The 27,313-nt window shown below is 45.0% G+C and overlaps 2 protein-coding genes across 4 annotated transcripts in view; both read right to left on the bottom strand.

The window, feature by feature from the left end:
• Window positions 1-223: 223 nt before the first annotated feature.
• On the bottom strand, window positions 224-6,775 carry LEPROT (leptin receptor overlapping transcript). The gene is made up of 4 exons (XM_064720408.1): window positions 6,610-6,775; window positions 6,314-6,389; window positions 5,116-5,302; window positions 224-2,636 (listed from the first exon to the last, which is right to left on the bottom strand). Exons 1-4 carry the CDS (start codon window positions 6,623-6,625, stop codon window positions 2,520-2,522), a joined length of 396 nt encoding a protein of 131 aa, XP_064576478.1. The 5' UTR covers window positions 6,626-6,775; the 3' UTR covers window positions 224-2,519.
• Window positions 6,776-9,193: 2,418 nt separating this feature from the next.
• The window catches only part of DNAJC6 (DnaJ heat shock protein family (Hsp40) member C6), a 40,061-nt gene continuing 21,941 nt past the window's right edge, over window positions 9,194-27,313 (bottom strand). For all 3 annotated transcript variants that reach the window (XM_064720405.1, XM_064720407.1, XM_064720406.1), the window contains 15 exons: window positions 26,031-26,153; window positions 23,407-23,540; window positions 22,153-22,347; window positions 21,331-21,448; window positions 20,472-20,551; window positions 20,107-20,300; window positions 19,929-20,009; window positions 18,880-19,323; window positions 16,966-17,118; window positions 16,158-16,226; window positions 15,402-15,536; window positions 12,760-13,017; window positions 12,148-12,293; window positions 10,953-11,129; window positions 9,194-10,072 (listed from right to left, as the gene is read on the bottom strand). In XM_064720405.1, the coding sequence (XP_064576475.1) occupies window positions 9,971-10,072; window positions 10,953-11,129; window positions 12,148-12,293; window positions 12,760-13,017; window positions 15,402-15,536; window positions 16,158-16,226; window positions 16,966-17,118; window positions 18,880-19,323; window positions 19,929-20,009; window positions 20,107-20,300; window positions 20,472-20,551; window positions 21,331-21,448; window positions 22,153-22,347; window positions 23,407-23,540; window positions 26,031-26,153 (2,409 nt within the window). In that variant the 3' untranslated portion in view covers window positions 9,194-9,970. The remainder of the gene's footprint in view (window positions 10,073-10,952; window positions 11,130-12,147; window positions 12,294-12,759; window positions 13,018-15,401; window positions 15,537-16,157; window positions 16,227-16,965; window positions 17,119-18,879; window positions 19,324-19,928; window positions 20,010-20,106; window positions 20,301-20,471; window positions 20,552-21,330; window positions 21,449-22,152; window positions 22,348-23,406; window positions 23,541-26,030; window positions 26,154-27,313) is intronic.

The following is a 27,313-nucleotide window of genomic DNA, read 5'->3' as shown; positions in this document are numbered from 1 at the left end:
CCCATCTTTTTTATAGAGTGCTTTAAAAACCTCCCAAATTCACCACAAACACAAGAAATAAGCTGTGATCCTTTACCTTTCCAGCACATTGTACATGAATCCCACTCCCATGGCTCCTGGAATTGCCCATTCCACACCAGGAAAGCAGCACTGGACATGTTTCACCTTCCTTCCCCCTCACACCTGCCTGTTGTCACCTCTGGCAATTACACACAGACAAATCTTTAAGCATCAGATATGTTTATTAGACAATTCCAAAAGTCAGTTTTAGTAGGCAACTTAGAAAGAAAAGTAGAAGATATCTGAATGTCCATGTTTTAATACTTGGTGATGTCAGGGATATGGCAATCATAAAAAACCTGTTTACAAAAGGTACAAAAGCTGCATTCCCAATGGCAGGAACAGGATGAGCTGGCAAGGAAGCTTTGGGAAATGCAGCCACACATCTCCAGCTGATCATGGAACACCCATCTTGCCATGGAGGTGCAGCCACAAAAATCAGCCTGGTGTGGAAATTAAGGCACTTTGGATACACAGTATTCACTTCCACACAGGGAAACCATTCCAGAGAAAGCACAGGAAACTCCCACTGCAGGGATGGCACACCATTCCCAGTACAGAGCTCAGTGGGAGTGAAGCTCTGGAGAAAAAACCCCACTGAAATAATATCATTTTTTACCATAGTTGATAACAAAGTAAATTTACTTCACACAGATCCATGATTTCAGCACAATTTTAAACATTGAATGTAAAAGTCCACGTGAAAACCTGCATGAAATTCACATTAGGGATTAGTGCACGTAGCTACTTCCAAATAATACTACAAATAATAAAAACAATAATAAAAAAAGCATTGACCTTCTCTACTCACCACCCATGAGGTCCCCACCAACCACAGCCCAAAGGGGATACAGTACAATGGAAAAATTTGGCAAAAAGCAATTTAAACCAGCATTTATTTTCTGGTCCTCCTGGTCCCTTTAGATTGTCCTTGTTCACTGCCCCTGTCACACACCACAGAATGATTTATTTTCCAGGAAAAATTCCATCTCAGCTGCTTTTCCTCCCCAAAACTGCACCAGTAATTGAGTAGTTTTGCAGATTTCTCTCTCAGCCTTTGGTACATGAATGGAGTAAAAGCTTTCCAGAACCCAGCCCCAGTCCAAGAGGAGTTCAATGGAATTGTTAGCAATGGCATTAGGAATTTACCATCAGGCACTGACTGGGTTTTATTTCACTGTTTTACTCCATTATTGAGTGAAAAGTGCCACTGTGTAGGGAAAAAAAGGCATCTTCTTTAGAGCCACAGCAGGATTTAAACATGGAAATGATGTTTCAAATGAAAAATTTGGTTTATCACTAAACCAAGTCATTTTCCCAGTTCCAACAGCTTTCATCAAACGCAGGAAGAAGACACTCAAATAATTTGTTATTCCCAGGATTTGGTAAGTTTATCCTGCTATGTCTTGGATGGAGCATTAACATCCAGAAATAAACTGTCCTTTAATGTTAATTCCTCTTTCAGCAGTAATTAATTACTGACCATTCCCTCTGTTCTTACACAACTAAAGTAATAAAATTACATTTCCTTAAGTGTGATTATGCGAATGTTTATCAAGATAATGCTGTTAAAAATATAGTGTTTTAATGCAATAACAACCTTCTTCCAGACAAAAAACAGGAGCTGAAGAAGGGTGTGTTAAAAGCAAGGAGGAAATAAGAAATCCTACCCAGCAGAACACTCCTTTCCTAGCAATTCACACCCATAAAAATACAGAGCTGAACATTAAAATGTGATTTAAGTGTCCTGAGGGTAATTTCTCCTTTTGTGAACCTTCACAGAAGTCATGTCAGCTTTAAGATGCATTAAAATATGTTATTCCCCAAATTCTTAAACTAAATAGGGACAGAAAATATCTTTGTGGGGAGAAGATGATCTTTAAACAAACATAAGTGGAAGGGTTTTTAACCAGGGTTATTTTCTTTTGATTTCCTCAGGTAGTAAGAGTTGGCATCACTTATGTTTGGCTTTATTATCATTAAGAAAAATTACAGTTTTTCTCAAATTAATGAGATGTAAATGAAATAATAACTGATGCTAATTAAAGCAGAAAAATTGATCAAGTTGAACAATCCCAATTAGGATAATCTTCATATTAATCTCTGATTATATGGTTAAAAACCCAACAGGAGCAGTGACCAATGGCTAAATGACATTTCAATAAAAAAAATCAATGCAAATACAGTGAGAAAGGTGTAAAACTGCTTATTTTTTGTAAACTTCTCAAAGGATAAATTCATAATAACTCCCCATTTCAGTGAGTTCTTCAAGCCAAGTGTCAGCACTGTCCCTTTGGCTGAAGTGCATTTCAAAAAGCAAATTATGACATGATAATGTAAAGCCAGGTGAATGTTATAACACACCACACACATCAGAATATCTATACATACACACAGAACAGGGGGGAAAAGCTGTGAAATATTGAAATATTGAAAATTACCAGCACCACCGAGAGCTCCTACCACTGCTCCCAGCTGAAATCATCTCCTCTGCCAAAGACAAGGAAAAAGCCAAGAATGGTCAGGAAAATGACTGCATTGCCAGCCAGCACCAGGCCACAGGCTCCCCACTTGATCTGCAACGCAAGAAATGGAACACTCAAAGCACTTCTTGGAAAAGATGCTCAGGACAGTTATTTACAGGCATTAGATCAGCTAAAAACGCTAAAAAACCACAATACTACAGAAAGGTGCTAAAAGCAGAACAGGCAAACAATAAAAAACTCAATTTGTGTGACTAATTATTCAATTAGCAGCCACTTGGATCACTAATAAACACTCCAGCCAAGCTACTGCTAGGGTTTAGAAGAAAATGATGACTTGCCTTCCAAATCATTAAAACACACCTAAATCAGAGAGAAAGCTGCTGAAATTAGTGCTCTCCTTCCATTGCCAAGCAACAAAATCAAAATATCTCCTTTTCAAGAAATCACGGGCAGGGAAAACGTGGATTTAAGAGTAAACAGCTTTTTGCTTTATTCATGAGCTGCACAAGTAATTTAATTAAATAAGGAACATTGACTCTCAAAATACACAACTGAGAGTTCCCTCTCGTGGTTGTTCTGCTGCTGCCAGGCCCCACCTCCAAAATAAAAATATCAGGGGGATTGGGCATTGTAAATAAATTCAGAGCAAGTACACAACATTTATAAATGTATTTATAAATGTATTTATAAATAGTATGTATAATATATAATAAATATTATAATAATAATATATAAATATATAATAATATATATAAATGTATGTGTATATATAATAAAAAGTATATATACATTTATAAATGTATTTATAAATGTATATATAAATGTATTTATAAGTGTATATGTATATATTGTAAGTATAATATATATTATATATTATAATAATATATATAAAGATATAACATATATAAATGTATGTATATAAACATACATATACATTTATCAATGTCTTTATAAATGTATTTACAAATAGTATGTATAATATATTATATATATTATAATAATATATAAATATGTAACAATATATATAAAGTATGTTATATTTTAAAATGTATTATATAATTAAATTATTTATTTAAACAATAAATTCAACAAGTATACAACACTTATAAATAGTATGTATAATATATAATATATATTATAGTGATATATAAATATGTAATATATATAAATGTATTTGTATATATAAAAAATGTATATATACATTTATAAATGTATTTATTGTGTAAACAAATAAATTCAGATCAAGTGCACATTTATAAATGTATTTATAAATGTATATGTATATATTGTATGTATAATATATATTATAATAATATATATAAATATATAACATATATAAATGTATTATATAAAATATATACATTATAAATATTATAATTGATTATGCATATAAAATCAGATATAACATATCAATCTTTATAATGTATTTATAAATAGTATGTATAATATATAATATATATTATAATAATATATAAATATATAATAATATATATAAATGTATGTGTATATATAAATGTATATATACATTTTTAAATGTATTTATTGTGTAAACAAATAAATTCAGAGCAAGTATACAACATTTATAAATAGTATGTATAATATATAATATGTATAATAGTAATATATAAATATAATATAAATATGAATAATGATATATTACTTATAAATGTATTTTAAATATATTATATATATAATAGTATTAAAATAATATAAATTATATGATATAATCTATTATATACAAAAATAAATGTAAATATACATTTATAATTGTTTTATTGTGTAAACAAATAAGTTCAGAGCAAGTACACAACATTTATAAATGTATTTATAAATGCATAAGTATATATTGTATGTAAAATAGATATAATATATAATATATATTATAATAATATATAAATATATAACACATAAATGTATGTATATAAATGTATATATATACATTTATAAATGTATTTATTGTGTAAATTAATAAATTCAGAGCAAGTACACAAAGTTTAAAGGGGTGAAAGGCAAAACCAACAGGACTCAGAAAATCACTGGGACTGGAGGAATTCTTTGCCTTTCAGACAAATGTGACCAAAATCTCACCACTGGGGAGAAGCTCAGAAAGCAAAGAGGAAACAACTTCAGCAGAGTTCCCTCAGGTTTTGAGGGGCCAAACTTGGGAAATGCTCTGAGAGCCACAAGAGCAGCTCTGGAAGTTTGGCCTTTTATCTTTTAACTCCCAACACTCCCCAGTTCCCAAGTTTGCAGCATCCTGAATGGAGAAAGCAGAAATTCCAAGAGAAAAATAAGGAAGCTGGAGCTAGAGGTGATGCAGAGGGTCATGAGACAGAGGCATGAGGTGCAGGAGATGTTATCTTGTGTTGGGCCAAAACAAGGCTGGAGGGGAAAAAACACCAGCTAAAAACTTCTCAGTCATGTGAGCTCTTTTTTTTTATCACATCAAAAAAAAGCAAATTTCAGTGAATTATTTTCACCTGCAGACAGCACAGTAATGAAACAAAAGCAGGATTGAAGATGATGCACAACAAGTGGGGCCTGAGAAGAAAAATCAGCAAGGACTTACTGCTTCCACCCGTGCCAGGATGATGGGGAATCCAAAGGCAGAGACAACAATTCCCGTGGTGAAGAAATAGGCCAGCTCCCTGCAGGCACTGCTGGCTGCATCGCTGTCATCTCCCACCCTCTTGGCAATGAAGTGGGGAATGGGGCAGATGAAGTAAAAGATCAGCACAAACAGCGGCCAGTACACACTGGGGAGGGCAGAGAACAGCGTTAAAAGAGATACCTCGGTCACAAAGCTGGTGCAGAACTCCTAATGCTGCTTTTTGGCTTGAAGAGTGGATTGATCAGAAGATTGCACCCAAAATGGGGCAATTCCACCTGGATTTCCCTGCACCGATAGAGCAGCATGCAGCAAGGGTTCATTTATTTTACTTTTGAATCAGTTTGGTGATTCAGCTCTGAGCACAGAGGGAGCAGGAAATGCACTGATAGAGCAGGAACAGGAGCAGCATTCCCAAATTACAGGGATGAAGCAGGCACACCCTCCCATCTCTCTGTATCACAGATCTCAGGAGCCTCCTGCGAGTTTTTAAAGTGTTTTAAAGACACAGAATTACAAATTACAGAGATGAAGCAGGCACACCCTCCCATCTCTCTGTCACAGATCTCGGCCTCTGCGAGTTTAAATGTTTAAGACGAGAATTTCAATTACAGGAGAGCAGCACCCCCATCTCCTGTATCACAGATCTCAGGAGCCTCCTGCGAGTTTTTAAAGTGTTTTAAAGACAGAGAATTACAAATTACAGAGATGAAGCAGGCACACCCTGACATCTCCTCTCTGTGTCAGTGCTCTCAGGAGCCTCCTGCGAGTTTTTAAAGTGTTTTACAGACACAGAATGACGGAATTACAGAACAAAGCTCACCCAGCTCCAGCCCCTGCCATGGGTGGGGACATCCCAAAAGGAAACTTGAGGGAGGATTGTTCAAAGGAACAGGAAATTAAGGAAATGTTGGTGTGAGATTACAAAGCAAGGCGGCACCGCTTTCCCTGAGGCAGCACAGGGCTGTCTGCAGTGCTTTTATTTTAATGCAAATGCAAACACCGCCTTAGGAAGTGATGTGTAATCACAACAAAGCGCCACGTGCCAAGAGCCTGGGAGCGGGGGGCTGCGGGAGGAGCCAAAGAGCCCCATTGATTAATAAAGGCTTAATTAATGGATTTTAACCAGAAACTTTGCGAAGGGCGCTGGCCAGCTCACCCGTAGTACTCCAGGGCGCAGCCCAGCATGAGGAACGTCAGCCCGATGGCTCCGCTGAACGACAAGGCCACGAGAGCTGCAACGGCACAGGGCGGGCGATGAGGGACCGGCCCGTGGGGCACCGGGCATCCCTCCCGGGGCACCCGCAACCGCCTCACCGCGGGCCGGACATCCCTCGGTGGGGGCCGGGTGCCACCTCCCCCGGTGCTGGGCATCCCTCCCCGCCTCTCCCGGCCGCCCGCTCGCCCGTAAGGCGCTGTCCGGGCCGCGCTCCCTCATCAGGGAGCCCCCGGTACCTTTCACGCCCGCCATGTCCGGGCTCCGTTGGCACCGCGCGACTTCCGCCTTCTGGCCACGCCCCTTTCCCGCGCGTCACGTGACCGAGCCTTTAAAAGGGCGGGCGGTGGGTGGGAGTTCCTTTTCCCGCCACGCCCGCGCTCGCGACAGGGGGCGGAGCTTCCTGAGGGGACGGGCCCGGGTGGGGTTTAACGGACTTAAAGCTCGCAAATATTTGTATATAACCCCTGTATGAGGGTAAAAAATGTGTATGTGCGTGCGTTAAATTCGTCTCTGTGCGTAAGAAAAGTATTTGTGCGCAAATGTATATTTGTGTGGATTTGAATCTGTAAACACCGCTTTAAAGAGCCCCCGCCTCTGTTTTGACCCCAAAAAATGGAGCCGGCCTGTTTGCCTCAAGCAGGGTCACCTCAGGACCTACGTCGTCCACCCTTGTGCTAATCCACACGTAGAGAAGGACAGCTTTTTTTAAAGCCGTGTTTTTCAAGCCTTGGATTTTTTAAGATGACACATCCGAACTCCCATTTTTGACCCAAGAGAAACCTTTTTGCCCCAACAAACGGCCTTTTTACCCCAAAACAGCCTTGTTAATTCAGCAATGGCCTTTTTGCCCTAAGAATGGTCTTTTTGTTCCAAGAGGAACATTTTTGCCCCAAAACCAATCTTTTTTACCCACTAACAGCATTTTTGTCCCAAGAAAAGCCTTAAAGAGGGAGATTATACACAACATTTTCAATAACCCTCCCCAGGGAGCTTTTCTTCAGATACCTCCCTCCTCATCTCTTCTGTGTTCCCTGCTCCATGTTTTTCCCCATTTTTCATTATTTTACATTATTTTAAGCCATAAGGCTTATTAAAACAGGCCTGATCCACTAAATGCTTCCAAAAACTTGAAAAGTTTGGGTTTTCTGGCTTGTTTGGCTGTGGGTCTCTGAAGGCAGGAGCCTGAGAACAGCCAATGTCAAGTTGTTCCCAAATAATTTGGTAAAAGCACCTGGAATGCCAACCTGTGGGTAATGACAATGACAAACCTGACCCAGCCAGGGCTCACCACCCCTCACACAGGAGATGCAGGATTGGAACCTCGTGGTCACAAGCACAAAAGATAGCTGAATTTGTTAATTTGAGCTTTTTAATGTATATACAAATGTTTTAGACCAGTCACAATTTCATCGAGTATATACCGTATTTACAAAAATTACAATAATTTAGTCAAACAGTAAACCTGAACATTGATAACCTCTGTCACTACCAGATATGACAAGAATGGATTTTTTTCAGTTAACTATTTGGATATACATACGTCCTAATACTTTCATGCATCCATAAAAACATTAGGGATGGAAGTAATCAAAGCTTAAGTGGGGTAGAGGGTTGGATTTTTTTTTTTGGTAAAGTTTAATGGTGGATTTGTATTTTGTGAATGGATGAGTATCCAGAGTTATGTGCCGTGACAAACTCGATACAAAGCTAATGAGGTTTTCATCATTAAAAAAAGTACGTTATAGTAATGAGATCCTTTTTATTATATAGGCATAGGTCACAATATCTACAAATGTGAATGAGAAACAATAAACCAACAAATCACAGGAACATGATTCACATTCCAGTTATCTCTTTAAATAAGACAAGCACATACTGGATCAAAACATTAATAAATAACATCCAGTTTGTTACTATTATCTTAAGGTCTTTTATATAAAAGGAGACCTATGTGTTGGTTTCACATTTTCAGTTAATGGCAGTAAATAATGGACCAGTACAACAAAAGGATGAGTTTTATACAGAAAGCCATGTACTTTGACACACTGTCTTTGCAGTAATAGCTTTGCCACTTGAAAATGTAAGTGCAACAAGTAGTGGATTGTCTTGAAAAACCACCAGCCTTAAAGACTCACACCCGATGGCAACCTGCTCCTGAGGCAGAAAATACAGATTATTTCCTGCCCATCTACTGAGTATCCCTCAAACAGGGGTAGGTGTTGGTAAATAAACTGCTAGCTTTAGTTACTCTACAAAAGAACGCCAGAATTTGGGGTGAAGTTTGAATTTCAACTCGCTTTGGAACTAGGAAAGCTGCTTCAGCTTCAGCAACAGAGAGATTCCCTTGTGATGCCACTGCTTTGGTCCAATAGAAACTTTAGAGCGAATCAATTTGCACTGGAGTGACCCCAGAGATCAGACCTGGTCTGTGGATGTCTGTGCGACAGCTCGTACACCATGATCTGAAAAATGAACTTGCAACAGCTTTCAGCCTGCCAAGAGCCTTGGCCAAGTGCTCTGGAGCTGATAAAGGCATAAAGGTGATACAAGTGGGCTGGGAAAAGTTCTGAATCCGCAGGAGGGGGGAGTGCTACCTAGAAACTGGGAAGTTTCTAAACCTTTCCAGCAGAATTTCGAGTTGTTGGCATTTCTGTGATGGTTTCGAGCTGCTGATGAGAGCCACGGGAAATGCAGCACGTGCTCATTCCTCACTTGGACAAGGATAATATATAATGTTATAATAATATATAATATATAATCAATATATATTACCATAATTTTATTATATAAAATATCTATATTAAAATTATATCATATAATATTATAATATATTATAATAATCCAAGGTGGATTCACCCTCCCTTCCCCCCAGAACTGCTGCTTACCAAACCAGCAAGGGGCTGCTGCCCCAAGGACTCGCTGCTCGCTTTCCAAAGCATCTGGAGGAATTCTGCCTGCACATTTCACTGCGGGGCTGGCAGGTGAAGCACAGCATTAACCAATGCAAAAGCAGCTGCCACACTGACCCAGCCCAGGATTCAGCTTGGGCTCTCTTCAGCCAGACTACACTAGATGAGCAATTAAGCAGCAAATGGTGACTGTTAGGAGTGTGCCTAAACCACAGCTGAGCACTTCAAGTGGATAATTCCATCCAAACCCAGGGAAAAAATAACATACATCCAAGTTTGGGCCTCACCAGCAGTTGTTGAACTCAACTGAAGCGTTGCCATATCACACCTCACAAAAACAAGGTAGGAAATTCACCAGCTACACTTTGTTGGAGACAGACCAGTTCCACCTTCTCCCAGTATGTGTTCTCTCTTGTCCCACTGGAACCCAAAATGAAATAGAAAAGTTACCAGAAACTGTAACCCTGTGGCTCTGGTGGGGCTGAGCCAGGTGGTCAGAGTTCCTCTGAGCTCAGGATTCTGGAGACAAGTGTTAGGAAACCTTTCTCATGTTCTTCATGATAAGTATTAGGCTCTTAGTTTTCTGAAACTTGTGAATTTCCAGCCAGAGTTTGGTTGATCTGTGACATTTGTGACAAGAGACTAAATAAGCACTAGCACGGGTCTGGAGTGGAGGCTGACAAAGTACCTAATACAAGGGTTTTTGTCCTTGGTTTTCAAATTCTGACCAGGCATCGTTCAGCTCCATAAATATCATCTTTGCATATTGTTCATATGGCTGCCCAGTAGCCTGGAATAAAAACAGAGACAAGAGAGGGATATCAGAGCTCCCAAACAAGCTGGCACATGAGCAGATTCCCAAGCAATTCCAGGAATTTTCACTTTTTCCTTGACAAAAATCAGCTGCTCTGGAGGGCTGCTTTCCTTAAGAATTTCTTGGCTTTGCTGCTCCTCAGAGCTGACAACCCCCAGAGTGGGATAAACCACCATAATAAATGTCACCTTCTAAATAATGAATATACCCTTGGCATTTGGAGAGGATTTTACCTGCATGGAAGGGGAAGAGCTGCCACCTGACACGGTTCCTAGATGGAATCAGAATTCCTGCAAACTTTGGGCAGCCCACATCCTCCAAGCCTTGGGACTCCCATTCCCTGCCAAGGGGAAGTTTCCTCCTCCCCACGGGGTGTCCCAGATGGAATTGTTGCCCCCTGGTCAGCAAGTGGCAGCAGCCAGGGCATGAACCAAAAGCTGGGCAACCAAACATCCTGGTGGTTCCATTGCAGGAGTTTGATTTGGAACTGCTGTCCAGCAGCAGAATGGCTGAGAGTCAGAGTGAGGGTGCCAAAAGCTCTGAATTTCTTGAAGCAGCAGATTCCAGCCTCGGGGCTGGCAGTGGTTTCACAAAACCCCTGGCTGCTTTGGGCAGGGAGGGACCTTAGATCCTAAATGGTTCCATGGGCAGGGACACCTTCTGCTACCCCAGGTTGCTCCAGCCTGGCCTTGAACCCTTCCAGGGATGAGTTGAGAGTTCTCAACTTCCAGAAACCAGCAGAAATCTTGAGCTCCCACTTTCCACAGAGCTGTTTGCAGCAATAAATCAGCAATGCCATCCAACCCTTTATACTCAATTCTGGCTTCCCCCCGAGGTGGAGGCGGCCCAGCCTTACCTTGTCGGGGTGAACGACGAGCACAGCCCGCCTGTACACCTTCTTCACCTGCTCTGGGGTCACCAGGTCTGCCATACTCACAGGCTTCCACTTGGTCTCCCCTGCCCACAGCACCGTGTGCATGGTGGACAGCAGAGCCCTGATGTTCCTCTCCTTGCCTTCAATCCACTCCAGGACCTGCAGGAAGGAGTGCAAGTCTCTGTTTAGATATTCCACCAGGACTAAGTTTCTTCATTTGAATAGCCGTGGCCCTGAGGAGCATCTTAAATTTCTTTCCATGCTTTAGAAAGCCTTCAGAAAACCTTTATCTAATTGCCATTAATTTTTATATCACTCTTTTAAAATTATCATTAATTTTATATCACTTGAAAGTTAAGACAGACTTTGAGCAACATCCCTGCTAAAAACACGGACTTACTAATGCTTGATGGAATGGCCAAAATTCAGTGTTTAACGGTCTGGTTCTTTAGCAAGGCTAATTGCACACCTCAACTAAGCTCAGCTAAGCTAAAATGTAAAAGAAAAACCAAAGCATAAATAGATTTTACAGTTCCAGGCTGAGCTGCCCCAATGAAATAAAAAGGCATCAGAGCAAAGAGAATTAATTGGGAAGGCCAAATCAGCTGGGAGCTTCCGTGACTCGACAGCTTTTGTGGGGATGAAAATGGGAGCTGGGAAAACTCCTGCCCACCCCATGGCCTGACCTCTGGCCAGCTGTTGTGGCTGATGGTGGCGTTCAGTGTGGTTACTCTCACTTCCCAAAGGTTTAAACCTTTCCACAAGGCTAAAACCAGGACATTTTGAGAGGGTCATTCTGTTTTCTAGAACTTTGCTTGGCTTTTGCTGCAGCTTTTCCTCTCCTTCTGTAATTCCAATTTGTGGTCTCATATTTCACATACAGAGCAGGGCAGACTGAATTCCCTTCCCTTCCGTAAGAGATCTGCAGTTTGGTAATTTATTGAGGAGAGATGAGAGAATTCCAAAGCAGGCAGGATTAATGAGGCAGAGGATTAATTCAATTAGCTGTGCCTGCTAATCAGGGCTGGAGTGCTGTGGAAGAGCAGCAGCCCGGACAGTGACACTGAGCAAGCCATTGTTGGTGTGCTCTGGCTGAGGACACAAATGTAACCTTGGAGTTTTCAATCTGTTGAGGACATTGAGTGACTGGGAGGACATCACCAAGAATTTTGCTTACTTTTAGTTTCTCAGGGTCCATCTCCTTTGCCATTTCTTCTTTTCTCATCTCAGCTATTGTTTTGGGACCCTTCTTGTCCTTGTGAGCATTAAAGCCTTGACCAGATAATAAATCTTCAAAATCTGCAGACACCTTTGGCTTGGAATCTTGAAAATGGAGAAGATTTGAAGTTATTATCATTGCATGGGTGCACTTAACACTGGCTTTCTACATAAGATACATCTTTGGTTACTCACATTAATGATCTCCCAGTGCTAATGAATGTGCAGGCTCTCATGAAAGATGTTGTGTAATGTTACTTTTAGGTTGTTGTTGTTATTATTATTATAGAATCCCAGAATGGTTTATGTTGGAAGGGACCTTGAAGTTTATCTAGTTCTACCCCCCTCCCATGGCAGGGACACCTTCCACTGTCCCAGGTTGCTCCAACCCCCATCCAGCCTGGCTTTGGACACTTCCAGGATTATTTTGGAAGCTCCTTTGGAATACAGAACTTCCTAAATAGCACAGTTCAGTCCAGGAGAGGATAAAGCACCAAATAATCCACGTGACTGACTTGCTTAGCCCTAACCTGCAAACCAAGGGACACCCACAGGCGCCCGAGGCTCTTACCGACATTAGCAGCTCCTTTGCCGCGCTCGCCCTGCGCCCCCGTGGCCGAGAAGCTGACGTTGTAGTTGGGTTTGTTCTGGGGGGAGGCGTGGGGCACGCTGGGCTGGCCCTTGGCCTGTGTCCCCTGCCAGCCGTAGCCCGTGCCCTGCTGCCACCCGCTGCCCCCCATGGGCTGTGGCGGTGCCTTCTGTGGGGACGGCGGGAAGGCCCCGGCCATGCCCGTCGGCGTGGTGGGCTTGCTGGCGAACGAGGGGCCACCTGTGGGCAGCAACACAGGGAGAGAGTCACCACGGGAATAAACCACGGGAGAGAGTCACCACAGGAATAAACCACGGGAGAGAGTCACCGCGGGAATAAACCACGGGAGAGAGTCACCGCGGGAATAAACCACGGGAGAGAGTCACCACAGGAATAAACCACAGGAGAGAGTCACCACAGGAATAAACCACGGGAGAGAGTCACCGCGGGAATAAACCACAGGAGAGAGTCACCACAGGAATAAACCACGGGAGAGAGTCACCGCGGGAATAAACCACAGGAGAGAGTCACCACAGGAATAAACCACGGGAGAGAGTCACCGCGGGAATAAACCACAGCTGCCTTTGCAGCATTGGAATCAAGGCTCTGCTGGTTATGGCATGAAACAAGGGGGAAAGGCGTTTCTGAGCAGTCAAGTTGTGTAGCCAGGTGCAAATACCCTGTGAAAAATGCGTGTTTTATGACTGGCTTTTTGCGAATATTCAAATGAATGTTATATGTGTTGTGTTAGAAAGTAATGCTGGATTAATTCTCTTCAGTAGTGTGGTAAATGTCGTTTGAGGTTATAACAAAATGTTAAAATAGAAACTATGCTATGTAGGATACTTCTTTAAAGAGAGCACTTGCACTGAGACAGCAGCCACAGGACACCTGAATCTTTCAGAGAAAGAGAATTTATTGCCCCATTATCAGAAGAAATGAACTTCCTCCATCTAAGGTGCTGTCAGGATTCAGAGGAAGAAGTTGACACTGCCCAGACAGAATCCTGTGTTAGAATAGAATTTATGCATCATGGATGAGGTGTATGAATATGCAACAGGCTGTTGTTTTTAAGGGTTAATCCTCTGCTAATGTGGGTCCTTTTTCAGGCTTATTTTGCCCAGAAAAAGGTACCTGGACTGTCCATAAGTCTTTGTCTCTCTTGTCTCATATTGTCCTAATCCAATTTGTCCAAATTATTATTGCTCTAATTATATTGCTATTTTTATAACCATTTTATTACTATCAAATTTTTAAAATTTTAAAAACAAGTGATTGGCGTTTTTCACATGCCCCACCTTTGGACAATATTGCAAATTAGAGGCAGATCATCTGCACAGCTTTTCTCACAAAGCAGAATTGATCCAAGCAAAGTCCCCCGGGGTTCTGCTTTCAGCTGTGCCACGAATGTTTGCAGCATGGCTTTAGCCCAGAGATTGCTCTGTGAGCTGTTTCTGGGACAGCACCTGGCTTTGGGGCTTTGAGGAATGGGTGTCAGTGCCAACACCAAGCTGGTGCTGTTGGAATTGTGTCTCCTCACGCTGTGCTGATTAAAACCATCCACAGAGATGAGCCCCAGCACCTTGCTGCTTTAGGGGATGCTCCTCTGGCTCTGGTTGTGTTTGTGGGAGGAACCCAGTGTCAATGTTTTATTATTTCACACTGACATCCACGCTCAGCTCCCAGCTCAGAAATGTGTCATGGAAACTGGATGAAGAGCTTTTGATTTACTCACGACCAACAAAAATGTGCTTAAACATCCTGGGGATGCCAAGGCATTTGTTTTTAAACCCCACCACTCTCCTACAGAATGTGTGCTTTAAAAGGACCTCGGTGGCTCTGACTTGGGGCTTGGCACGGTTTTTATTTTGCTCCTGCAGAGCAGCCTGAAATCCAGCAGAGGGAACTGGGAAACCGAATTCCAGAGCCGTGCTGGGACTGACGCAAAGGGGAAAACAAACATCACACCGAACCACAAGGCTCCCAAAGAGCTGAGGGCAGCAACAAAGGCAAGGAAAATCTATTTACCACACTCAGACAATGCTGGGCTTTAAGGAAAGCTTCAATCATTTCTCAGAACTGCCTTTTAAGCATTGGAATTGAGGGTTTGCTGATTTTCTTATTACATAAAACAAGGGGAAAAGGCTTTTCTAAGCAGTCAAGCTTTGTAGCCAGGTGAAATACCCCATCTTTAGATAATACTGCAAATTAGAGGCAGAACAATTCCACAGCTTTTCTCTCAAACAAGTCAAGTCTAGAAGGAAGCAATTCCTCAAGAACCCCAGCAGCTTTGCAGAGCCAAATTCTCCTCCCAGGCCTGTGGCAGCACTTGAACACAGAGCATCCTCAGCAAGAGCATGTTTGGACTTATCAGAGGTTGTGCTTTGCAATCCAAGGAGCCTGCTGAGCTCCCTGCACGTTGCCAGCACATTTTTTGACCAGGGATCAGGAAAAGCATGGATTTGTGAGAGTTACAGAGAGTCAGGCAGAAGGGAAAGCCTGGCAGCAGCACTGGCATGCAGGTGGGCTGAGAGGCCCCACACATAGCAGGCTGCTCAGCCTATTTCTCTAAAAGAATGCTGGTAATTTATTATTTTCCTTTTTTTTTAATAAGGGATGCAAACCTGCTAAACTCGCTCCAAGACTTCCCAGATCAGCAAATGGATCCAGTGTTTGGGGTTTAGCCTGATGAGTGGGAGTGCTGTGGAGGGATCCTGTAGGACTGGTGGCAGCAGACTTACTTCCCATTCCTAAACCACCTTAAAAAGAAAAGAAAAAAATATATAATATATATAAGAGAAAAAAGAACATTTTTCCTTCTGTTTGACATTTTTCCTCCTGTTTGATACGAGTGCAGCTCTTCCCCAGTGCTCAGCCACATATTAGAAGACTGCTATTAAAATTGAGTGTACCATTGTCAGTTCCTCAGCAGCCTCAGACTTGTTGCACTCCCACTCCCAATTAGGAACAGCAGCAGGAATGTTCCCAGACTGTCTGCACTGCCAGAGGAATTGTGACATGTGCACACATTTTAACAGCTAGAAGCCTTCAGGAAGCAGCTCTGGGAGGCCATGCACACTCTCCCAAGATCAGAAAGAACCAGGCAATCACTGAGTGCCATCCTGGGAATGCACAGCACTGCCCAGGTTCTTCCCATGGCTCTCCATGGGATGAAACAACCTCTGGACACCCTCACCTCACCTGTCCTGCTCTGGGCTCTTGAGGAAACCAACCCAGATTATTTTAAATCTGGAAATCTTTAGAGGGAACCTGTTCTTTGCAGTCACTGGCAGCATTTCCCCTCTGCCTCTCCCCTCTCAGAGCTCCTTAAAGGTATTTTTTTTTTTTTTGCTAACCACCCTGAATTTTATGGCACATACCTGCTTTGTTGGGCCAGTCCCAACCACTGGAAACATCTGGTTGGATGGAAACTGTTGGAGTGCCTGAAGCTAAAGAGAATGACTGATATCAGCATCTGAAAGCAGTGCAGCAAAACCAGCAGAGCCCAGTGCCCACCAGGAGCCACTGGGACCCCACAAAGTCCTAGAACCTCATGTGGGAGGTTCCCCCCATGGCAGGGGGCTGGAGCTGGATGGTCTTTAAGATCCCTTTCCAGGGAATACTCCCAAGGAGCACATGTTAGATGACCAGGCACAAACAAATCCATGACTGAATGTGTTTCAGACAGGGTTACACCTGAAATTTTGGGGTGAGAAGGAGGAAATTAGGGAGCTTTTAAACAAATAGAAGAAAACTCCTTCTCTTCAGTCAAATTCAGCTGTGAATTTGGTTAGGGTTACTACTGGAGCTAAAGAAAGCTGGTGCCTGCAACTAAAATCACCAAAGGATGTGTGTTTTCTCTAAACATGGCTGTGTTTAGGGCAGTTAATGGTAGTTTTGTTCAAAGGAGACCTCATACCCACAGGAACATGTGGGCAGACATTCTTCATGCCCTCTTTTTTATTTATATAAATAGCCTATTAATTAAGTCTAAGACCTGAGCAAAACTCGGCTCATCCTGCCACACTTTAAGTCCAGAGACAAAAAGCTCTTTCCTGTTTCGTGGGGTTTCTGTGGTTTAGAGTCCTTTCATGGGAATCATCACTTTGTACTTAATGGCTCCATTTCTGTTTCAGAGCAACGCTTTCCATTTCTTTAAACCCCCTGGAAGAGGCTCCCCTTTCTTACCCATGTGAAAGGGATCGCTGTGCACCGTTGGTGAAGGGCTCCTTGTGGCTTGGAGGAAAGGATCCCCAGGGACAGCTGATGAGCCAAGGAAGGAGCCCAGGAGGTCTGGACCAGTTTGCTTGGGGCTGCTTCCAAAAGGATCAAAGGCAGTGGCTGTGAAAACATATTTGAGGAAAGGAAAGCATGAACTTGCAGCAGGGATGTGCTTCAGGGTAAGGGAATGCTGTGGGGAGAGGAAATCTGATACCTGCAGGTAACAAAGAGGGGACAGCCTGGGACTGTGGGGGAGCAACTGGAGAGCATCAATATCCCAAATTAATATCCCTAAAGAGCCCCATAGCCTGGCCATGGCAACAAACTGACCCCATCTCTCGTTTCCTAAGAGAGGCTGAATTTAGAGCCAGCAAAGTGAGTGCTAAAGCACTCAGGCACCTCAGGTGGAGTTTTAACTGCCAGGAGGGGGTGGAGGACAGACTGGAGCTTGGAGTTACTGCCTGGTGCAATTCCTGCCATTCCTGCTTCCTCTCAAGATGATTCAGGCTGGCAAAGGTTATCCATGTTGGGGATAGAAAATAATGGATATCTTTTTTACATCACTTCTTACAAAACTCCAGTTCTTCTCAAACTCCATTTTGATCAATTTGTTCAGTCTTCTCTCTTCCGTGTAAAACCCCAACAAACTCAACCAAAAGAAACCCCTATGAAGTCACTCAGATTCTTGTCAACAAATTTAAGGTTAAAAGCATCCTGAAAGGTACAATCCCTAGCAGCTCTGCATGTGGTGATGATGCTACTCATTACTTATGTTACTCAGTCACTACTCTTCACTCATTTCCCAAGCTCTTATCCTTGTTTTCCTGGCTTGGCACAATTGAGCTGTGTGAGTCTGGCTCTGCAGAGCTCCTAAATCCCTAAATCTTTTCCTGATCTGTTGCTGCACCTCTGTTGTGATGTGTCTGCAAAACCTGCCGTGGGTGAGAGCTCAGGCTGAGCCTACAACAAGAGAAACCTTCTGCAGGTACAAGTGACCAATTTCTTCCACTGAAACTTGCATTCTCCTCTCTCTTTGCACTTGCTCTGCTTCATCCTTCAAAAGATCCCTCTCCCTAATATCCATCCAACCACTCCTGCAGCCTGGCCTTGAGAGAGACAGCAATTCTCTATTTCCTAGTCCAGGATCCCTCTCACAGCTCCAAACCCCCTAAGTTCAGAGGGAAATTCAATTCATGGTGCTGTAGGTCTACCCAAACCCCCAGAGGAGTTTTTGTAAAACTCATGTGCACTATTGGGCCCATAATGAGAGCAAAACTGAGGCTCTGCAGTGGTGGTTGGAGTGAGGAGCCTCCAAATTCCAGGGTGGCTCCAGTAGGGACTGGTTTGGTGAGGATGCACCAGCCTGGAGCAGAGGAGCTGGTTGGGGCCTCTTGGGATCCCCTACATGAAAGGGAGGTAGCCAAGATCCCCCAGAGGGATCCTCCAAGCCCAAGTCCCCCCTTGGGGGGGATGCAGTTCATTACATCATCAATTTTATCAAAACTTCTGTTCTTCATTACAGCCTCTGCTGGTTTTGTCTTCTAGAGGTAACACCAACAAATAACAATTGTCATTAATATCAAACTGTTTAAAGTTTTTGCTCTGTTTTCTTGATACATGAATGTTTCAAAAGTGCTATCTTAACTTCCTCAAACACTTATTGCTGATATATTGGTGGTATCACGTGAATTTACTGATTTTTATGATAAGCATTTGTCATGGTTTGAAAAGATAGGTATCTGCTAAGGAAGGCAGGAGCCTCCCCTAAAGTGGAAAATGTAAACACCCTCCCTTCAAAATGTTTTAATTCTGATTTGCAGACCAGGACAGCATTATTTATGGAGTATTGCTACGATATTTTTATAATAAAGGCACCGTTACCTTCTCCTACCCTGGGGGACGGGGACGGCGACGCCGAGGCTGCCGAGCGCCGCGGGGTCGACTGCACAGATCCAGGTGCCCCCACGGGGAAAACCTCCTCAGCAGCAGCTGCAGCAGGGCTCTGCGAGCTCGGCCCCCCGACCCCAAACAGATCATTCAGCAGGTCAGAGTTAGAGGGGGCAGCGCTGGGCTGCGGGGGAAAGCTCTTGCTCATGGGGCTGCCATCCAGGCCCAGCAGGTCCACGTCTTCAGGGGGAGGTGCTGCTGGAGGCTCCTGCTGCTTTTTGCTGTGTTTGGGTGTCCCGTGGGGCTTGTCGCCGCTGGCATTACTGTGCTGACTGGAAAGGGACAAGAGTTCGTCATCTGACTGTTCGCTTTCCTCATGCACCAACGCTGCTCGATCCTCTGAGGTGGGGTGAGAGCTACTTTTGTCAGATTTCTGATCTAAATGATGATTGAAAATAAAATTAGGCAGCTGTTAGTTTGGTCATCACAAAGGTCCCGTAAAAATCAGCTTACAAGCAGAACAGAAGGCTGAGAATAGCACAGCAGCATTTGGCTAGAATAATTTTGCTTTTTAAAGTAAAAACTGGTGAATTTCTTCCCCTGAAGGGTTTTGCAGCCCTGGCACAGCTGGGGTCCCCATCCATGGGAGATGTGGCACTTGGGGGCATGGTCAGTGGTGGCCTTGGCAATGTTGAGGAATGGTTGGACTTGATGACCCTAAAGGTCATTTCCAACCATGATTCCTTTGCCAAAATTAACCTGAATTTTTCTCATCAAGGCTTATTTATTTCAAGTTTTGGCATGAAGGAGGCCTCGGGTGAAGGCTCACCCTAGAAGTGTCAACAATGGTCCCACAGAGCCCAGTTTGAGGAGGATGCTGTAGGAAAGGAATTCCCACTCCATGGCAGCACCAGGGTGTGCCCAGCTCTGTGATCCAATGCTACAGTGGGGTCCCTCAGCCTCACTGCAGCTCCAGCCAGGGGAACAGGGGCTGTTTGTGTTCTTTGGGGCAGATTTGACTCTGAAGACCAAGCCTTGCCTACCTTGCCAGCTGAGAGAGGAGAAGAATGCACTCTGCCCAACGTTCCTGATGTTATCCTGGGGGGAATCCGTGGCACCTCTGCCTGCAGCACAGAGCACCAGAGAGGGGGAATGAAACCAAACCCAGCTCAGCACGAAGGAATCAATCATGGGAAGGGAACAGATCCCTGCAGCCCTTACCTGCCAAAGCAAGAGTGTCCTGGTGCTCCTGGTGGGAGGAGAAGAGAATGGAGGGATTGATGTCTTTTGTTGTGAAGTTCTCCCATGGGGGAGTTAATTCAGTTTGTCTGTCTGCAGACTGTATTTCTATGTCCAGTATAACATGAAAAAGCTGAGGATATTTGTCTGGAGAGTCACAGGCATCCAGCTCAGGCCTAAAGGGGACAAGAGTGGTCCAGTTGAAAAGGGAAGAATATTTCTGGAAAGCTATAAAAAGGCTTTCAGTACATTCAGGCTTTTCATATTTCATCTGTGACTGTTCTCCCTCAGCCTTCATCAGGCTTTTATGCATCAGGTTTGATTAATGTTCAGCTTCAAACACTCACTTGGTGAATTTGAGAGTGGTTGTTCCCAGGGCTATGAATCCAGTGTGAAATTGAATTTGGAATATTTGTGTGTTGGTCATCTGAAAAAAAAAAAAAAAAAAAGCAGAGAGAACCAGACTGAACAAGGGCTTAAATACAGGAATTAGTTAATTCTACCCTAATCTTAACTGCTGAATTCATTCTGCTTGTTCTACAGGCAATATTTCCTTTCTCAATATTCCCAAATATTCCCAATATTTCCATCTGCCTTCAACCCTGCTGCTGCAGCCTCTGTACAGCAGAAAACCTTCAGGAACTGGCCTTCTTTCCCTTTTTCTCTTTATTTCTGGGATCTACTTATCAGTTTTGCAGTGAAATTAAGCTGTTCCCACTGAATACATGGGAGCAACAGGTTAGTGTCCCAAAAAATAAATAAACATTTCACTTGGAGTAGAGGCCTCAGGGAAACGTCATCTACACAGCAAAGGGCACCAAGGATGAGTGGAGAGGAGGAAAATATTCACTGCCCACTCTGCAACTCGAATATTCAAGGTTTAAATACATCCCCAAGGAAACTGTAGAGATTCCATGTTTAGGCAGAAGGGAAGGGAAGGGAAGGGAAGGGAAGGGAAGGGAAGGGAAGGGAAGGGAAGGGAAGGGAAGGGAAGGGAAGGGAAGGGAAGGGAAGGGAAGGGAAGGGAAGGGAAGGGAAGGGAAGGGAAGGGAAGGGAAGGGAAGGGAAGGGAAGGGAAGGAAGGAGGGAAGGGAAGGGAAGGGAAGGGAAGGGAAGGGAAGGGAAGGAAGGGAAGGGAAGGGAAGGGAAGGGAAGGGAAGGGAAGGGAAGGGAAGGGGAAGAGAAGAGAAGGAAAGCAGCTCCTACTTTGGCTTGGAGGCGTCCCCCGATGGTGGATCTCATGTGGTAGACAGACACAACAACATCTCCATGGACAGTGGCTCCCAGTGGGATCAGCACCTTCCCTTCCTGCACACGGTATTCTCTTGCAGGGGAACAGCAGGAAAGCCAGGGTTAAGCTCCCTCCCACCACATCAAAGCTCTCACCTCCCTCAGGCCAAGCAAGGAGGAGCATTCAATGCTCTGCTTGGTTAGAACAAAAATATTCCACAGGGGGACCAACAGAGCACTGGATGATCTCTAGGAAGGTGTCCCATTCCTGCCAACCTCAGATCCTGACATCTGAGCAGTTATCCCAATCCTGCAAACCTCAGATCCTGATGTCTGTGATGATCCCATTCCTGACAACCTCAGATCCTGATGTCTGTGGTTGTCCCACCCCTGCCAGGCTCAGATCCTGATGTCTGTGCAGTTATTCCAATCCCGCAAATCTCAGATCCTGATGTCTGTGGTGATCCCATTCCTGACAACCTCAGATCCTGATGTCTGTGGTGATCCCATTCCTGACAACCTCAGATCCTGATGTCTGTGCAGTTATTCCAATCCTGCAAACCTCAGATCCTGATATCTGTGGTTGTCCCACCCCTGACAACCTCAGATCCTGATGTCTGTGGTTATCCCACCCCTGCCAGGCTCAGACTCCCCCTGGCCATGTATTTCACCCCAGGCACTAACTCTCAGTGAGTATCTCCGTTGATCAGCAGCCAGGCAGTGCCTGCAGCTCAGCCATCCCCAGGCAAGTGGCAGGGGCTGCCTGCACTGCCGAGGGAGGCAGGGCCCAGCACTCACTTCATCCTCTCGTACTCCTGGGAGGTGCTGAGGATCCGGGTCTCCCCGCTCAGGATGTCGCAGAAGGGCCGGCAGCCGTTGCGCTGCTTGTTGAAGCAGGGGACGGGGCTCAGGGTGACGGACTTGATCGTGAGGGGTTTGCAGTGGGGGATGACGGGTTTGTCTGCTATGAGGTCACAAATGTACCCTATGTACCTGCAGGCAGAGAAAACCAGGGCTGAAACCTCCATTGCTTTCATTTCATGCTCCAAATCTGCCTCGAAATCCAGCGGCAGTGCCATTCTTTTGGAGGCTCAGGACTGGAGTCTCCATGAGCTCCAACATCCCTGCAGCTGGCACAGAACTGCACTGGCACTGCTGTTCCTGTGAGGATGCAGCTGGCACAGAGCCTGCACTGGCACTGCTGTTCCTGCAGGGATGCAGCTGGCACAGAACTGCACTGGCACTGCTGTTCCTGTGAGGATGCAGCTGGCACAGAACTGCACTGGCACTGCTGTTCCTGCAGGGATGCAGCTGGCACAGAGCCTGCACTGGCACTGCTGTTCCTGTGAGGATGCAGCTGGCACAGAGCCTGCACTGGCACTGCTGTTCCTGTGAGGATGCAGCTGGCACAGAGCCTGCACTGGCACTGCTGTTTCTCTAAGGATGCAGCTGGCACAGAGCCTGCACTGGCACTGCTGTTCCTGTGAGGATGCAGCTGGCACAGAACTGCACTGGCACTGCTGTTTCTGTGAGGATGCAGCTGGCACAGAACTGCACTGGCACTGCTGTTTCTCTGAGGATGCAGCTGGCACAGAACTGCACTGGCACTGCTGTTTCTCTAAGGATGCAGCTGGCACAGGAGAGGGATTCTCCAGGGCCCTGTTAACCACAGGTTCAGCATGGAGTGGTTGGGTTGGAAGGACCTTCAGCAGTGATCTAATCCCACTCTCTGCAGTGAGCAGAGATATCTCAAATAAAGGAATAATTCAGGCTGGGAGATCTGAATGTCACCTGCTCTCTGCTCAGAGCAGGAGCAGCTTCCCAGCTCAGTCCCAGAACTTGGTTTTGTGCTGGGGGTGAGACCCCACTGGGGATCTCCAAGGAAAGAAATCCCAAATCCCACAGCTGCTCTGGGCAAGCTCCCTGCTCATCCCTGGGGAACACTGTGGGATCTGGACACCTGGCTGAGCCGAGGGGCCAAAGCACACCCGCCAGGCCTTTGGGCAGCTCTGAGCAGGGGATGGAGCTCAGTGCTGAGCCAGGGTACTGTACCTCCTGTGAGACGGCCACAGGACAATCCCAGGTCTCTTTGTGTTCAGCAGCTGCACAGCAGGGCCAGGATGAGAGAAGAGGTGACAGAAACAGAACATTGCGCTGACCAGAACTGCTGAGGCTGCACGGCCGTCCTGGCAAGGAAAGGGGCGGAGAGGAAAAACTGTGAGTACCACAAAGATCCTTTAAATTCCAGCTCCCCACTCCTCCTGAAATCTCCACCCTGAGATTTCCATGGAAAAGCAAGGAGTTTTGCAAGTGCAAAGGAGTGTGAAATAATAGTGTAGAGCTCTTGTACATATGCTGTGCAGGATTGGTCTGGTAAAGAGCCTCTTAAAAAAAGTATTTTATATTTATTCAGAAAGACGTATTCACTGACTAAGAATGAATAAATTGTGCTAGATGCTATGATTTTTACTGGTTCTCCCTGCTTGCTCCCAGGTAGCTGTAATCTTGGATTCTTTTCCAGGGAGTGTTAAGGAAAATCTGTTATAAAAGTACATCTATTTTAGAAACCTTTTCTGTGCACCGTGAATTCAAAATATGATTTATGAAAAACTAAGATTGAGACCACAAGATGATGAACAATTTTGAGTTCTGTGTCATTTGTTCAACACCCAGGACTTCAGTGAACAAAGCTAAGATAAAATCCAGGGAGCAGCCAAAGCTGAGGGTGGTTTACTCTTGTTTGGAAAGCCCACAAGAAGATTTTGGCTGCAAATGTTGGTGTTTTATGGCTGCTCCCCAGCTGTAATTCTCTAATTATTTCAAACATAGGCCTGGAAGTGACCACAGGGGTCAGAGTGCACCCATCCTACAGCTGCAGGCAGTCCTCTAGTAGAAATTTACCCTGGAAAAGGACAATCAAACAAAAAATCCAGCCCCAGGCTCCCTCACCCAAACATCTCCACAGCTCTGGTTGCTCCTGATGGGGTTTTTTAAAGTGATTCTGGGACAAAGTTTGCTGACTCACATTGATAGATCAAAAATGTAGGAAGAGCAGGAGAAAATCAATGCATTCCCAGTGGCCTGGGTTCCTGATATACACCTTGGCTATCCCTAATTGCTCCAAACCCCTCCAGGGATGGGGAATCCACAACTCCTCAAGGCCTCACCACTCTCCCTCCTTGCAATTGTATTTTTCAGGCCCCCTTTAGGCATTCCAGCCATTTTCTGTAGGATTTTCTGTACTGGAGCTGATCCAGACCCCAAGAACCTGCTGACATGAACAGGCTGTTTGCTTTGTTCCAAGTTTAGCCCCTGCCAGTTGTTTCTGGCAAGATCTCTCAGGTTCATATAAACTAAGAGGGTTTCTGCAACCTTGTTAGAAAGTGTTGGAAAGGACTCCCTGTCCTTTATCACATTATCCTGATATCCATTGCTCAAAGGACAGGAAAGGAATTGGATTTTTGAGTTGGATTTCCAGGATTGGAGGCATCAAGTGCATCTTTCTCTCTTTTTGAAGGGAATTGACGTCTCTGGCTGTGCTGAGAGGCAGAAATGCCAGGCTCCCATGGGAGCTCTGTGCAGTTTGGGATCAGTCATTTCCTCCACTCCTCCCAGTCTGTGCTGATCAGGGCTGACAGCCTCCTGGTTTAATTTGGGCTCCAGGAGCAAGGCAGAGCTCTGCTTTGGGGCATTGCTGTCAACGGGGAAGGTTGCATGGAGTAAATTAGGAGTGATCCAGGATCACACCACCCTCACACAGTGCAGCCTTGCCCAGTGCTGAGTAATCCCTCTGGGGGCTTCCTTCAGCCAGGCCTGACCTCTCCTGTGGCAGGAGACTTCAACAGTCTCCATTTCACAGCTCCACACAATTCCCAGCTCTGTGCTTTCTGCCCATTTTCCAGCCCCCTTCAGTCCAAAGGCTGCATTTGCTCCTGTGACTACTTAGATTAAAGTGCAAATCACAGAATCACAGAATGGTCTGTGCTGGGAGGAACCTTAAAGCCCATCCAGTGCCACCCCCTGCTATGGGCAGGGACACCTCCCACTGTCCCAGGGGGCTCCCAGCCCCATCCAGCCTGGCCTTGGGCACTGCCAGGGATCCAGGGGCAGCCACAGCTGCTCTGGGCACCCTGGCCAAGTCACAGCAAGCTGGCAGCTCTTGGGTGAAATTCAAACCTTTCTCCTAGAGAATGATTTTGACCTCTCTTGCTTTGCATTCCTGCTTCTCATTCAGTGATTCTCTTCCAGCTGAGCTTTGGGTGATGATGTCCTTTACTCTGGGTCAATCCCATCCCATCCATCCCATCCATCCCATCCCATCCCATCCCATCCCATCCCATCCCATCCCATCCCATCCCATCCCATCCCATCCTATCCTATCAAAGGACAGGAAAGGAATTGGATTTTTGAGTTGGATTTCCAGGATTGGAGGCATCAAGTGCATCTTTCTCTCTTTTTGAAGGGAATTGACGTCTCTGGCTGTGCTGAGAGGAAGAAATGCCATCCCATCCCATCCCATCCCATCCCATCCCATCCCATCCCATCCCATCCCATCCCATCCCATCCCATCTCCTGTTTCAGGAGCTGTCCCCATGCTGTCCCCAGGCTGCAGGCACTCCAGGAGCAGTGTGGGCTGGCAGTGCCCAGCTGTGCTGGCAGTGCCATGGTGCACTCACCATGCAGTGGATGACACAGACGTTTTTGGGGTTCTGCTGCAGCCAGTTGTGCATGTTCTTGCAGACAGCGTAGAGGTTGTGCAGGCTGGGCGCCTGCCGGACGGGCCAGCTGCACTCAGACACCTGCAGGGATGGCAGCAGCACACCAACAGCTCTGTGGGAGCACCAGACAGGCCCTGCTCTGCTCATTCTCCCTGCCAAGACACCTACTTGTCCTTTACAACCCAGAGTAATGTGCTGCAATCCTACTCCAGCTCTCCTCGTGCGTGACTCCGCGCCGTGCCTCCCATGGCTTATGAGGAGGCAGACAAAAAAGCTTTCTCAGTGCAATGACATTGGGCTGATGTGTTGCTCCTGACTGCACATTTTTCAAAATTTACATTTCACATCAGATTATCTGGAGGGCTCTTCCAGAATGCTCCAGTCTCGCCTCGATTTCTAAAGCCTTTGTACAGCGTGTCCCTAAAAACTGCTCTGATTTGCACAGGGCACTGAGCATCTGTTGTTCTGAATCCTTCTCTGGCACAGGATCTCCAAGCCCTGTGTGACAGATATTAAACTGATGAAAGGGAAAGTTCTGTTCAAAAAAACTAAATCCTATCTAAGTATGTTAATGTATGAGCCAGAAAAATGAATGGCTCCTTAGAGCTGAAACCCCACAAATCTTAAAGTCTGTCTGGTCCCTATTCCTCAGTGTGCTGGTTCTGAGTCAGTCCTTGCTGTCCCAAGCAGCACATCAAATAGCCCTCGACAGACATCTCCCTTTCATCTGGTTTTAATTGAAATATCTCTTTTTTAAAAGGCATTTCTGGCCAGAAGAAATTTAAGGGAGGAATGTCCTGAGGCTTGTCCTCAGCTGAGGAATTGGTTCTCTCTCTCTCTCAGCTGACATTTGGCTGCTGCTCAATGGGAACGGGGAAGGAAGGAGATGACTTGCCCAGATGTTCTGAAACAGCCACATGCTCCCCAGAACTGTTTCATCTCTCAGAGGAAGGAAATGCTCCAGGCTTTATAAAACTTGCACTGCAGGTTCTGTCTGACACCTGCACAACATCTTGGAGCAGAAACAGGCACCCAGATTCCAGCCAGAGCCCTGCCAGGCTGGGCTGTGTCCAGCAAGGATCCCAAAGGCTCCCATGGGATGCAGGGCCAGGCCAAGCTGGCAAATTCCATTTCTGTCTCACAGCAAGTAGGGTATTTATCTGATTGCTTTTTAGATCTCTGAAAGTTTTGGCTTCCAGAATATCCAGATGTGGCTTTGTGTTGTAGAAGCCACTGAACAG

Source organism: Zonotrichia leucophrys, chromosome 8, assembly GCF_028769735.1.
Source record: "Zonotrichia leucophrys gambelii isolate GWCS_2022_RI chromosome 8, RI_Zleu_2.0, whole genome shotgun sequence".
NCBI lineage: Eukaryota > Metazoa > Chordata > Aves > Passeriformes > Passerellidae > Zonotrichia > Zonotrichia leucophrys.
This window is presented reverse-complemented; position numbering and strand designations above follow the sequence as displayed.

Excerpts from the sequence above, each read along its gene's own strand:
- LEPROT (XM_064720408.1), bottom strand. Across the intron at positions 5,303-6,313 it reads TGCGCCCTGGAGTACTACGG|TGTGTACTGGCCGCTGTTTG; the intron begins GTGAGCTGGCCA and ends TGCCCTCCCCAG. Across the intron at positions 2,637-5,115 it reads TCCTGGCACGGGTGGAAGCA|ATCAAGTGGGGAGCCTGTGG; the intron begins GTAAGTCCTTGC and ends CTTGCGTTGCAG.